Source organism: Malus domestica, chromosome 14, assembly GCF_042453785.1.
Source record: "Malus domestica chromosome 14, GDT2T_hap1".
In the NCBI taxonomy this organism is placed as follows: domain Eukaryota; kingdom Viridiplantae; phylum Streptophyta; class Magnoliopsida; order Rosales; family Rosaceae; genus Malus; species Malus domestica.
In genome coordinates, this window is record NC_091674.1 from 1,390,303 (window position 1) to 1,404,827 (window position 14,525).

Genomic DNA, 14,525 nt, shown 5'->3' on the forward strand with positions numbered 1-14,525 from the left:
ACAATGACATATAGCGTAAGTTTACGTGCTCGTGTTACAAACACACTGAAATAATTCTCGTTTTTACAGTGAGATGAAGAGTGACAACGTTACACATGTCAAAAGGTTAAGCCCCACTGGTTGAGAGAATTTTCAATGAGCAAATGTCAAGCCCGATAGTTTCGAAGATTTTTTGAGCATGTCTGGTTCGATACATCAAGTATAATAATATAATTAATTAAAAATTAAAAAAAAATTTCGTCCAATTATATTATAACATTTGATATACCAAACAGTGTTTTCAACGGACATAAAATTTTCACCGACTGGTTCGGCAACCCAGAGGCTGATGAGTGACCCAATCGGGCTTAGAGGCCAATAAAGTGCAAATTTTTAATTTCATAAAATACCTTTCTGATCAAATTTCATAAATACCTTTATTTTCGGAAATTATTATTGCCACTATAAAAATCTTATTTTGCACTCCAAACTTTCTATAATTAAAAAAAGAAACACTTCTCTCTGCAAAGAGCCTTGATGATTTGCAGGCGCAAGCGTTGTTTAGAAGTTGTGAAGGTTTGAGGATGGACCATCTGGCAAGCATTGGCTCGGCGAGGCCTCATAGACAATTCACACCTTCGTTTCTCAAACTTGTTTTATCTTACAAGTCTTTGTTCGGGTATGTTTCTTTGCGGCAAGGAGACCGTGAGGAGTGTAGAGTGCTAATAACAATTCCTTTATTTCCTGGACAAACAAACTTAAATACAAGGCTTTTGGAAGAAAATAGTTAAAAAATAATACAACGAAAATTCCAAATTATACAACACATTTCCTCCAATCGACGAGCTAAAAAAATAGAATTACAAAGAATGTAAATCCTTTGAACAAACTAAGGTCAATTTGTAGATGGAATTTCTAAATCTTCCTAACTTCTTCTGGGATTCATTCAACACATTTCACATAAAGAATGGACGAGCAGCAGGATCACAATGAACTTCAATAACGAATCGCAAACTTCAAATAAATTACGCCAGTCGCCAGCTGCCGATTCTTTCTATTTCTCTGTTTTCTTCGTTGATTCCTTCACGTACTCCTCCTTCTCGTTCAACCACAGGTCTGCAAACTCGCAATGCTTCCAAGCTTCAAACCACGGTCCTCCACGAGTGTAGTGTACAGCCTTGGGTTGTGTTTGGGGATCATTTTCAACGACCTTGTTATGTCCCTCGAGGAAATTCCACACAAATGGGATCGACCCTATTTCATTATCCTCGAGCCACTGAAACCTGTGAAGAAAAGCACCCGTTTCCTTATTCACAACCTCGGGTGTCAACACCTTGTTCTTGGGATGCCCACAGTTATACAATACCATGGAGGACCAGTTCTTCCTCGGATACACAGTTTGAACGGCTCCATCCATTTTTGTTGTCTCTTTTGGAGTATAATCATGTTGAACACACATTATAGCGTACTTATCGTCAATCAAGTCTCGCAGCTCCTTAATGTCAGCAAGATAAAGAAAATCACAATCCACAAACATTGCCCAACCTTCATAATTCGCCAAACGTGGAGTCAAGAACCGAGAAAATGAAAACTCAGTGCTTTCAAATTGCCCTCGTTCACGCCAGTAGAGGCCATCCTTTCGCAGATCTGATTGTTTGATTGGTGTGATCTCAACAGGGATTGAAGACCGCTTCAAAATTGAGTGGCGACAGACCTCATATGCGAGATCTTCACGTGGATCATAACCCACAAAGATCTTAAAGGGATTTTCCTTAATGTTGCCATTAGAACTCACTGGATGAATCTTCCCATCACTCGAACTCATCTTAGCTGATAAGATGGTACCTCACTGTTCAGAATCGAAACAACACGCAGAAGATTATTCAGACAATGAGTTTACAAATAAGTAATGAAAATCGTCGACGGATATAGAAATTTTCATGACATGGAATAAACCATGGATTATATGACAATTTCTCTAAAATCCAAGCAGGGAAATGGCCGATCATACAAATACCGAGTTTAACTAGTCGATTAATTGCTGAGCAAGGAAAAGATTATTCCAATTGAGATAAGCTCCCACCAAGGCATACAATTCACAGATCTGAATCGAAATTCAAAGACAATAACAAAGGGATTGTTCTTATTTACTAGTTCGAGATCTAAAACATCACAAACAACAACACTAGTGTCATGTGTTAGCAAGACCCCTGTTTGGTTACCAAGAAAATGAAGGAAAATTGTGGATCTTAACACTTTCTGCTGCAATGGGTCAATTATTCATTTTCCAAAAATATGGAATTCTACTTTCTGAGTCTCAATTTGGCAAAGATTAAGGATCCGAGCATTTAATTCCTCAATTTTCCATCATTTTCAATTTAAATTAAACCAAAAACAAAAAACAAAATTCTGGGTTCTGCGTAATAAACCAAAATCAAATGCAACTTAATCACCATATATCCAAGATCAAAGATATTCATACAAGAAATCCAGAAAACCCCATATTTTTGAGTTTTAGAGAAATGCAGAAGCACAGAAGCTAAATCGTAAACGTCATAAACCCAGAAATACACACAAAATTGCGGAAGCAGTACCTGGAGGTGGAAATGGCGCAGATCTTGCTGCAACTGCGGTGGCGGTGACGCTTGTATATTCTTTTCTTTTTCTTTTCTTCAACTTTCCGGGAAAATTTATATGAGAGGACTGAGATCAGATATTTTCAATTCAATGGCACAGAAAGAGAGAGAGAATTGAGCGGCAGCGGAGTGAGTGGCTGGGCTTTGATTTGTGCAAATATATAGGGAGGGAGATTTACTATCATATGAGACAGAGATCATGAGATTCACGTTAAATTGACCATATATATGGCCTCGACCTCGAAAATAATTTACATGAAACGAGCACGATATTATTGTATCGTTGTTAAACCGACACCGAAAAATTATCTAATTATACCAATAAATATGTAAATATGTATTATTCTATTATAATACTACCATAAAGATGCATGTAAATCGCTCTCCTTGCTGTGGTGGCGCTTTTTTATTGTTCGGTGTGTGGGGTTACCGCGTATAAATTGTCAATGCCCATTGCTTTTTTTTATTTTTTGTTTGTCAAAGAGATTCATTGAAAAAACAGAGCTCCAAAACAAAACCAACAGACCAAGACAGCACACAGTTGAGGCCAGCACAATTATACCATGTCGGTGCGCCCACAAATCTTAGTTACCACGTGGGCATTTAAATATAGATATATTTTTGCTCACCATCATTTAGTATGTTGTATGCTCACCATTCTATTTATCATCGTTAATTGAGTTTGAATTTCGATATTCGTGTAATGGATAAACACAAATCTCAAAAGTAAAACTCATCTAACGATGATAAATACGGTGATGAGCATACATCACACTAAATGATGACGTGCAAAAATACACTTTTTAAATATAAACATGGCCGACCCTGAGGTAGCCTGAGTAGGCGGCCGCCTAGGGCCCCCACTTCGGGGGGGGCCTCTAAATTTTATTTTATTTTTTTATACAGGGAAGTGTTATTGAAATTCCAAAAATCTTATCTTACACTCTTCACAAGTGCATTTTTCTCTCCAAATATAGAAAGTTTGGAATGTAGAATAAGAATTTTAGAGTGTCAATCATAATTTTCTATATATATTTTTATATATAATTTTGTAGTTTGGGTAAATATCTAAATATGAAATTATATATATTTTTTTGGAACTTGCCTTGCTGTGTTTTGGGTAGGGCAGGGGAAAAAAATATTTGGGGGGGGGGGGGGAATATTTATTTTTAAATATGTGTGTATATATATAATATATATAAATATATTTTTAGAATTATAATTTAATAAAATATTTAAATTTAAAATCATATAGTTGTCTTGAAAGTTGAAACTTGGCATACAAAATACCTTGGGTGGGGTGAAACATAAACTTCAGCAACAATTCACCTTTTTTTTGGGAATTTAACGCACAGAGCAACTGAGCAAGTCTGCGATGGACTCATTTGCAATGCTTATGAGATCTTGAAGGTGCTTTCATGGCGTCCAGAGACTAATAAAAGTGATGGTAAGTTGGGTTTTTTTTCACTGGATTTTGTAGCTTCCAATTGGATGTTTATTGTAATTAACTGGGTGTTCTAATCACTGGCAATTTTTTTTTTACAGTGGAAGTGATTTTGGAGGTGAAAAATGAGTTGCTGAAGAGTAACCAAGAGAGTGAAGTTTGGGAAGGGTGGTTTGGAGATCCATGTGTTCCAATTCCATGAGATGGTATTACTTGTGAATCTGTTGCTGGTTATGCTGTCATTATTGTATTGTAAGTTATTTGTTTCCAATTTCTTATAAGTTCTGCAAATGGCTTTCATGGAATCATGAGAATATGGCATTTGCATTGAATTATACTAGTTTTCAGTGTGGTGGGATGCTTTGGGAGTGAAGTTTTATCGGGTTTTTCGACAAAAATGTATTGTTAAAGGCCATAAATATAGAATTGTGATAAATTCCTTAAAAACCATAATAAGTTTAACATAGAATATTTGATAATAATTTTTAGGTTCTTATTAAATTACTAAAAAAGGTTTGATTGCAAAGTAGGTAAAAGAAGACATTTTGTAAGCTTTCACCGGAAATTGATAATTCATTAGATTAATTGCTTTTGCTTTCTTAGAGTTATTTCACATATAACTTTGCTCATGATTTCGTATTTTAGGTATTCTGAATAGTCGCAGTTCTGCATGACTCATTTCCGATTTTGAATCAGTTCTTCTTTCCCACTCCACTTACAGAGGTCAGGAATCAGGTACCCAATCAATGCTTCTCTTCTCTTCTGCTTCTTTTTCTATAATTTAATTTGTGAGTGCTGTGTTTATAAATATAATTAGGATTTTCGATTCTAGGGTTTATGATTTGTTTATTTTAATGTGTATTGTTTATGCGAAATCAAAGTATTCACTTGTCAAGTGTCTATATTGCACTTATAAAATTCAAACTTGTGGATGTACTTAATAAAGTGGTTAAATCCCTTCAAGAAGATACATGGATTATGGGTGCACTTAACAAGGTTGGTCACTTTTGCTTCCTAACTAGTTTTGGTTCAAGATAATTCAAAGTTTCGATGTTGAATTTTACCATATTTTTTATGCGCCTTGTTTTGTGTTGTGTCATTTGTATCAAACTGTTGTGTTGGGTGGGTAAAATTTGAATTTTAGTTTGTTTCTTTGTCAATTTGTTGTTTACAGAATATTAAGTTGATTGTTGATTGTGGGGTTGTGATTTCCTGATTGAAAAAGAGTTGGTTATCATGCATCCTATTAGAAATAGTAAGCCCACTAACAGAAACAGAAAGTATCTCTCTGGGTCTCAAAAAAGAAGCAATAAGGAAAAGGAAGAAGCATTAATAAAGTCATAGGCTGGATCTCTTAGTAAGTTTTTCAAGAAACAAGATGCTATTTCAGTGAATGAGGAACAAGGGAATCATGACAGTAATGGGGAGAAAGATGAATTCACGATTGAGATTGATAACGAAGAGCAACATGAGCGATATGAGCCTCTATCTGACGATGGTAGTAAAGAGCAAGAAGATGAACCTCTGATTAAGACTGACATTGAAGAACATGATCAAACTAATGAGAATGGTAAGGATAGTGAAATTGTCTTTCCTTTGAATATTGATGATCTAGGGAATTGGGATAAGATTGATCAAAATCTTAGGGACATGTTAGTGGAAAGAGGTCCTAAAAGAGTTGATGATGTTGCATTTCCGAAAGATAATTCAAGTAGGCATTTTTCTTCTGTACATTACATTTGAAAATTGTCTAATGGTGAGACGCAAGATAGGAAGTGGCTAGTATACTCATGTTCTTTGGATATAGTATTTTGTTTTTGTTGCAAGCTATTCAAGCAAATTGGAATCAAGACTTACCTGGATAATGAGGGTTTGAAAGATTGGAAGAATATTGGTCAGAGGCTTACAACTCATGAAACTAGCAAGGAACACATTCACTACATGAGTGAATGGATTGAATTGGAAAGAAGATTTCAAAAATGTAAAACAATTGATGAAAGTGTGCAACAACAAATAAGCAAAGAGAAAGAACATTGGAGACAAGTGTTATGAAGGATAATTGTTGATGTGAAAAGACTTACAAAAGTTACTTTGGCATTTTCGTGGAGACAATGAGAAGCTGTTTGAAGAGAATAAAGGAAATTTTTTAAATGTGATTGAAATGATTGCTGAATTTGATCCTACAATGCAAGAGCACATTCGACGTATTGATACACATGAGAGTCATTACCATTATCTTGGTCACAAGATTCAAAATGAATTGATATAACTGTTGGCAAGTGAGGTCAAAAGTGAAATCATAGCAAGAATCCGAGAAGCGAAGTATTTTTCAGTAATACTTGATTGCACTCCGGATGCCAGTCACGAAGATCAAATGTCTCTTATAATAAGGTGTGTGGATGTTATAAAAACTCCAATAAAGGTTGAAGAATTCGTTTTAGAATTTTTGAATGTACATGACTCAACAGGGTGTGCACTGTTTCATGTGCTTTTAGGTGCATTGAGCACTCTTAAACTTGATGTTGATGACATAAGGGGACAAGGTTATGACAATGGTTCAAATATGAAAGGCAAAAATAAAGGCATGCAAAGCAGAGTACTTGAAATAAATCCTAGAGCATTCTACATTCCATGTGGCTATCATAGCCTTAATCTTGCACTTTGTGATAGGGTGGGGGGGGCCCAAAATATTTATTTTTAAATATGTGTGTATATATATAATATATAAAAATATATTTTTAGAATTTGAATTTAATAAAATATTTAAATATAAAATCATATAGTTGTCTTGAAAGTTGAAACTTGGCATACAAAATGTCTTGGGTGGGGTGAAATAGAAACTTCAGCAACAATTCACCTTTTTTTTGGGAAATTTAACGCATAGAGCAAGTCTGTGATGGACCCATTTGCAATGCTTATGAGATCTTGAAGGTGCTTCTGTGGCATCCAGAGACTAATAAAAGTGATGGTAAGTTGGGTTTTTTATTTCACTGGATTTTGTAGCTTCCAATTGGATGTTTGTTGAAATTAACTAGGTGTTCTAATAACTGGCAATTTTTTTTTACAGTGGAAGTGATTTTGGAGGTGAAAAATAAGTTGATGAAGAGTAACCAAAGAGGGAAGTTTGGGAAGAGTGGTCTGGAGATCCATGTGTTCCAGTTCCATGGGATGGTATTACTTGTGAATCCGTTGTTGGTTATGTTGTCATTACTGTATTGTAAGTTATTTGTTTCCATTTTCTTATAAGTTCTGCAAATGGCTTTCATGGAATCATGAGAATATGGCAATTTATTGAATTATACTAGTTTTCAGTGCTGTGGGATGCTTTGGGGGTGAAGTTTTATCGGGTTTTTTTGACAAAAATGTATTGTTAAAGACCATAAATCCAGAATTGTGATAAATGCCTTAAAAACTATAATAAGTTTAACATAGAATATTTGATAATAATTTTTAGGTTCTTGTTAAATTACTAAAAAAGGTTTGATTGCAAAGTAGGTAAAATAAGACAGTTATCAGCTTTCATCGGAAATTGATAATTCATTAGATTAATTGCTTTTGCTTTCTTAGAGTTATTTCATATATAACTTTGCTCATGATTTCGAATTTCAGGTATTCTGAACAGTCATAGTTCTGCATGACTCATTTTCGATTTTGAATCGGTTCTTCTTTCCCACTCCACTTACAGAGGTAAGGACTCAGGTACCCAATCAATGCTTCTCTTCTCTTCTGCTTCTTTTTCTATAATTTAATTTGTGAGTGCTGTGGGATTTTCGATTCTAGGGTTTGTGATTTGTTTATTTTAATGTGTATTGTTTATGTGAAATCAGAGTATTCACTTGTCTAGTGTCTATATTGTAGTTATAAAATTCGAACTTGTGGATGCACTTAATAAAGTGGTTAAATCCATTCAAGAAGATACATGGATTATGGGTGCACTTAACAAGGTTGGTTACTTTTGCTTCCTAACTAGTTTTGGTTCAAGATAATTCAAAGTTTTGATGTTGAATTTTACCATATTTTTTATGCGCCTTGTTTTGTATTGTGTCATTTGTATCAAACTGTTGTGTTAGGTAGTGGGTAAAATTTGAATTTTAGTTTGCTTATTTATCAATTTGTTGTTTACAGAATATTGAGTTGATTGTTGATTGTGGGGTTGTGATTTCCTAATTGAAAAAGAGTTGGTTATTGTTGATGCACAAAACCTGAGGTCTTGGAACAACGTAAATCCAACCATGAATCTGCAAGAAATGTAAATAACACAAGATGTATCCTGGTTCACCCCAAGGTTTGGGCTACATCCACACTGACTGTATTTCTCTGAGAGTATTTGTGAGGGAGAGAGTGTGAGAGTTTTGCTCTAGATAGGAGAGACTTAGCGTTTGTGAGGATGAAGAGGCCCTTTTATAGAATAAGGGCTTCTCCCATTTTTACATATTTGTCCTTTTCTTTATTACATAATTACATTTGAGTCCCTCGAGTATATATACGAGGTCTAAATACGGAGGCCCTAAGTATGGTATAAACAGTAGTCCCCCAAGTCTTCAGTCAAAAGAGTCTTTTGGCTGGAGACTTGAAATTCAGTCCATGTGTGGGCTGAAGTAACTAGATGCTGTCTTGAACTGATGCTCGATATAAGGCAATGCTCAATCTGAAATGATGCTCAACTAAAAGTAACACACGCTGCTTGGCTGCTCGGCTCGTGGCTTATGTTGCCTTGGTTGGCTCAGCTTGTGGCGTTTGAAGGTGAGGGAGTCCCCTTTATTGACATGAGTGATGCTCATAAATGTTTATGTTGATTGACATGAGCGATGCTCATGGATGTTGTCATGAGTGATGGTCATGAATGTTAACATGAATGATGGTCATGAATGTTTATGTATGATTGATATGAGTGATGCTCATGGATGTTGTCATGAGTGATGCTCATGAATGATGGTCATGAATGTTTATGTATGATTGTCATGAGTGATGCTCATGAATGTTTATGTATGAATGACATGAGTAATGCTCATGTATAATTTGGAGTACTGGGCGTACTTTTGATCACCTGGTTGGTGGCATGAAGGAGAGTACATGTTGTACATTTCATCACCTATTTGGTGGCATGAATGGCTAGTTGCCAAATGATATTAGAGTATGGGTTGTACATTTCATCACCTGGTTGGTGGCATGAATGGCTAGTTGCTAAATGATATTAGAGTACGGGTTGTACATTTCATCACCTGGTTGGTGGTAATGCCGGTAGGTTGCCGAATAATTTTGGAGTACTGGGCGTACTTTTGATCACCTGGTTGGTGCTAATAACAGCAGGTTGCCGAATAATTTTGGAGTACTGGGCGTACTTTTGGTCACCTGGTTAGTGATAATAGAGGGCCTGGCTCTTTTGGGCATATGAGCCTTCGCCCTCCACATGACATTGCAGCCCATTATTTTGGGCTTGCCGTTTTTTTTTATTACCCTCTGATGGATTTTATACAGATGTCTCCGAAAGATAAGAAAAATAATTTACACCATTCAGAAACAAGAAAAGTAAATCACATCATTCTGGTGGGGTGTTTATTCCTTGCTTTTGCTTTCTGCTTTCCGTCGCACTCTCTCTGTCTCTTCACCTGGTAGACAAAATGAATCGTAATAATAGGAACCTTATAATTTTGCCCTTTTTCTTTTTTTCTCTTTTCCTTTTTTGCTTTACTTTTGCTTTTACTTTGTAAAGTGCAGATGACACTCAAGTTCTCTGTTTCCCCATGGCTTCCCACCATTCTCCAGCCGGGATCGCATATTTTGCCACGACGCTAGCCACATTAGCACTGTGGCTAAGAAGCTAAACTGTGCAATAGAAATCTTCTAGCCTTTCCACGTGGGCACACTGGCTAAGAAGCTAACATGTGCATAGTATCTAATAGACTGCACATTCAAATGATTCTCATCCCTGGCCTCCACATGCATACTCACTTCATTCACATGCAGCTCCCCACCTTTGGTCCTCTGCCCGAGGTACATCTTTTCTCTGTGTGCGTTTTGATGGCCTCCCAAGGATGTTGATGTGAATGAGGAGAGTGATCGAGAGGAATAACCTATATCTCAAATGGAAATGTAGCGGCAAACGGTACAATTGAAACAAAGTGAGCTGAAACATCAACCAACAAATCCTTTGAAGATTTGAATTCACAAACGCTGCAGTTCCCAGTCTGATCAAAATACTCCTTCATACTGTCAAGTTGGGCATCAACTGCTGTTGGAACAATTGGAAGTGCCATTATCTGACTGTGAGAGTGGCTTATTGATGCCCCAGCTGAAGCACCATGGTTCTTAAACACCTGGACGTATCTGATGACATCGTGGATTATAAGCTGTCGGATCCGCGTCATGTACGTAACAAGAATCTTGCCGACAAATTGAAAAGCTGAACGAAGTGAACAGAGGTCTCAATCACCACGTCGTGGAACCCAAACCTACTGGTCACGACTCGACCTGGACCTGAATCGGAGTTCTGGTGTAACGGGTCTTGAGCAGAGACGACGTTCATGTCTCTGCTGAGGGCAGGGTAAAGGTTCTGGATGACCCGGATTGTCCAGTCTGGATTGTCGGGCGGGAGCCGGAAGATTTTAGGTGCGCACTTGTGCTCGTGGCTGATGCAGAAAGGGCACTATTGTTGTTGGTCAGAGTTGGGGTTGATGATTTGTTGGGTACGACGTTGTTCTCGACGTCGCCGTCCTCGTCGAGCCGTAGAGAGTCAGCGAGGGAGCGAGCGAGCCTTGACATTTTTGTAGAAAGTCACAAGCTTTTCCGACAACCCAGATCGGGAAATCCACTGAAAAATCAGAAATCGAGCTTGTCGGAGAGAAAACGCCGGAGAAAGCCTCGGGTTTCAGAAGAGCTCTGTGGATCGACGATTTGGGAAAGAAGCAGAAACCTAACTCAGAGAAGCTGGCTTTAATGGCTAACTTGCTATTTTACTACTAGCTGTTTTGACTTGTTGGATACTGAGGTTTGGTTTTCTGCAGATCCACAGCGGAGGTGAAAAAATGAAAAAGAACCGACACAACTTTTCGTATTAATTCCCACAGACGGCGCCAAATGTTGATACACAAAACCGGAGGTCTTGGAACAACGTAAATCCGACCGTGAATCTGCAAGAAATATAAATAACACAAGATGTATCGTGGTTTACCCCAAGGTTTGGGCTACATCCACACTGATTGTATTTTTCTGAGAGTATTTGTGAGAGAGAGTGTGTCTTTGCTCTCGATAGGAGAGACTTAGCGTTTGTGAGGGTGAGGAGGCCCTTTTATAGAATAAGGGCTCATCCCCTTTTTACATATTTGTCCCTTCCTTTATTACATAATTACATTTGAGACCCCCGAGTATTTATACGAGGTCTAAATACGAAGGCCCTAAGTATGGTATAAACAATTATCATGCCTTATATTAGAAATAGTAAGCCCACTAACAGAAACAGAAAGTATCTCTTTGGGTCTCAAAAAAGAAGAAATAAGGAAAAGGAAGAAACATTAATAAAGTCTTAGGCTAGATCTCTTAGTAAGTTTTTCAAGAAACAAGATGATATTTCAATGAATGAGGAACAAGGGAATCATGATAGTAATGGGGAGAAAGATGAATTCACGACTGAGATTGATAACGAAGAGCAAGATGAGCAATATGAGCCTCTATCTGATGATGGTAGTAAAGAGCAAGAAAATGAACTTCTGATTGAGACTGACATTGAAGAACATGATCAAACTAATGAGAATGGTAAGGATAATGAAATTGTCTTTCCTTTGAATATTGATGATCCAGGGAATTGGGATAAGATTGATCAAAATCTTAGGGACATGTTAGTGGAAAGAGGTTCTAAAAGAGTTGATGATGTTGCATTTCCGAAAGATAATGCAGGTAGGCATTTTTCTTCTGTACATTACATTAGAAAATTGCCTAATGGGGAGACGCAAGATAGGAAGTGGCTAGTATACTCATGTTCTTTGGATATAGTATTTTGTTTTTGTTGCAAGTTATTCAAGTAAATTGGAATCAAGACTTACCTGGATAATGAAGGTTTGAAAGATTGGAAGAATATTGGTCAGAGGCTTACAACTCATGAAACTAGCAAGGAACACATTCACTACATGAGTGAATGGATTGAATTGGAAAGAAGATTTCAAAAATGTAAAACAATTGATGAAAGTGTGCAACAACAAATCAGCAAAGAGAAAGAACATTGGAGACAAGTGTTATGGAGAATAATTGCTGTTGTGAAAAGACTTGCAAAAGTTACTTTGGCATTTCGTGGAGACAATGAGAAGTTGTATGAAGAGAATAATGGAAATTTATTAAATGTGATTGAAATGATTACTGAATTTGATCCTACAATGCAAGAGCACATCCGGCGTATTGATACACATGAGAGTCATTACCATTATCTTGGTCACAAGATTCAAAATGAATTGATACAATTGTTGGCAAGTGAGGTCAAAAGTGAAAATATAGCAAGAATCCGAGAAGCAAAGTATTTTTCAATGATACTTGATTGCACTCCGCATGCCAGTCACGAAGATCAAATGTCTTTTATAATAAGGAATGTTGATGTTACAAAAACTCCAATAAAGGTTGAAGAATTCTTTTTAGAATTTCTGAATGTACATGACTCAATAGGGTGTGCACTGTTTAATGTGCTTTTAGGTGCATTGAGCACTCTCAAACTTGATGTTGATGACATAAAGGGACAAGGTTATGACAACCGTTCAAATATGAAAGGCAAAAATAAAGGCGTGCAAAGCAGAGTACTTGAAATAAATCCTAGAGCATTCTACACTCCATGTGGCTGTCATAGCCTTAATCTTGCACTTTGTGATATGGTCAACTGTTGTCCTAAAGCTATGTCTTTCTTTGGAGTGGTACAACGTATATATACATTGTTCTCATCCTCAACAAAATGATGGAAAGTTTTTACAGATCATGTGCAAGGAAGTCACACCCTCAAACCGTTGTCACAAACTCGTTGGGAAAGTCATATTGAAAGTGTTAAACCCATAAGAGAAAGCGCTTAACAGATAAGAGATGCTTTGATTCACTTGGCAAATTCTAGTGAAGATCCTAAGTTAAAGAGTGAAGCCGAATCCCTAGCAATCCATGAGCTGGAGAATTTTGAGTTCTTGTTAGGTATGGTTATTTGGCATGAATTGTTGTTTGCTATTAATACTGTTAGCAAAACTCTTAAAAAAAAGACATGCATATTGATGTTGCTATTGATCAATTGAAAGGGCTTATATATGTTCTTGATCAGTATAGAGAAACTGAATTTGAAGAGGCAATGAATGAAGCTAAGAAAATAGCAAGTGAGATGGAGATTGAGCCTATTTTTCTTGATAAACACATCATTCGAAGAAAGAAACAGTTTGATGAGAGTGCTAGTGAAGCGGCAACACAATCAGCAATTGAAGCTTTTAGAGTTGATTACTTTATTTATATAGTTGATCAAGCTCGTACTTCACTTCATATCAGGTTTGAACAATTTCAGAAATACGAAGAAACTTTTGGGCTTTTGTTTAATTTGAAGAAGTTAAAAGATGTAGACAATGATAGCTTGAAGGGTTTTTGTATCAATCTTGAAGGATGTCTTAAACATGGTGAGTATTCTGATATTGATGGAAAAGACTTATTTATAGAGCTAAGAATCTTAAGAGAAACTTTGCCGAAGGAAATAAATCGGGCAATGGAAGTGCTGAAATATATAAGACAAATTGATGGTTGTTTCCCAAATGCATGGGTTGCTTATCGTATTTTGTTAACCATACCAGTTATAGTTGCCTCTGTAGATAGAAGTTTCTCAAAATTAAAGTTGATCAAATCGTATATTCGATCAACTATGTCACAAGAATTGAATAGGTCAGCTATTTTGTCAATTGAAAAAGAATTGGTTGAAAAGTTAGATTATGTAAACTTAATTAATACATTTGTGTCTAAAAATGCGAGACGTGTAATATTTAAGTAATGTTTGCATATATTTCTTCTTTGGATATGAATTCTAATGATTTTTTATGTAGAAATGAACTTTTTCATGTATTTAGCGAAATCTTTTCTTATACATATAAATGTACAATGAGTTGGGTGTCAAAGAACTTTAGGGCCCCCACTCGAAGGCTCGCCTAGGGCCCCCAATTTCTCAGGGCCGGCCTTGAATATAAACCTGCTTTTTTGTTCTCAAAATTTTTTACCATTAACTTTTCTAAAATAATATATATATATATATATATATATATTTTAGTTTATCTTAATTATGCACAATCATCTAAAGGGAAGTGTTATTGACACTTCAAAAATCTCATTTTACACTCATCACAAGTGTATTTTTCTTTCTAAATATAAAAAGTTTAGAGTGTAGAATGAGAAATTTAGAATACCAATAACAATTCCGTTAAAGCGTAAAAATTTCATAATTAACACTTACCAATTACACTCCTACCTCTTGC

The 14,525-nt window shown here is 36.3% G+C and overlaps 2 protein-coding genes and 1 pseudogene across 2 annotated transcripts; 1 reads left to right on the forward strand and 2 right to left on the reverse strand.

Annotated features, from left to right (window-relative positions):
- Positions 1–696: 696 nt before the first annotated feature.
- Positions 697–2,995, reverse strand: LOC103453928 (protein CDI-like). The gene is made up of 2 exons (XM_008393522.4): positions 2,574–2,995; positions 697–1,828 (listed from the first exon to the last, which is right to left on the reverse strand). The coding sequence occupies exon 2, from the start codon at positions 1,802–1,804 to the stop codon at positions 1,034–1,036; it is 771 nt and encodes a 256-aa protein (XP_008391744.3). The 5' UTR covers positions 1,805–1,828; positions 2,574–2,995; the 3' UTR covers positions 697–1,033.
- A 7,021-nt stretch (positions 2,996–10,016) lies between these two features.
- On the reverse strand, positions 10,017–10,821 carry LOC139191516 (ADP-glucose phosphorylase-like; annotated as a pseudogene).
- An 809-nt stretch (positions 10,822–11,630) lies between these two features.
- On the forward strand, positions 11,631–14,047 carry LOC103441777 (uncharacterized). Its single transcript, XM_070812401.1, has 3 exons — positions 11,631–11,952; positions 12,112–12,810; positions 13,281–14,047. Exons 1-3 carry the CDS (start codon positions 11,631–11,633, stop codon positions 14,045–14,047), a joined length of 1,788 nt encoding a protein of 595 aa, XP_070668502.1.
- The last annotated feature ends 478 nt before the right edge of the window (positions 14,048–14,525 follow it).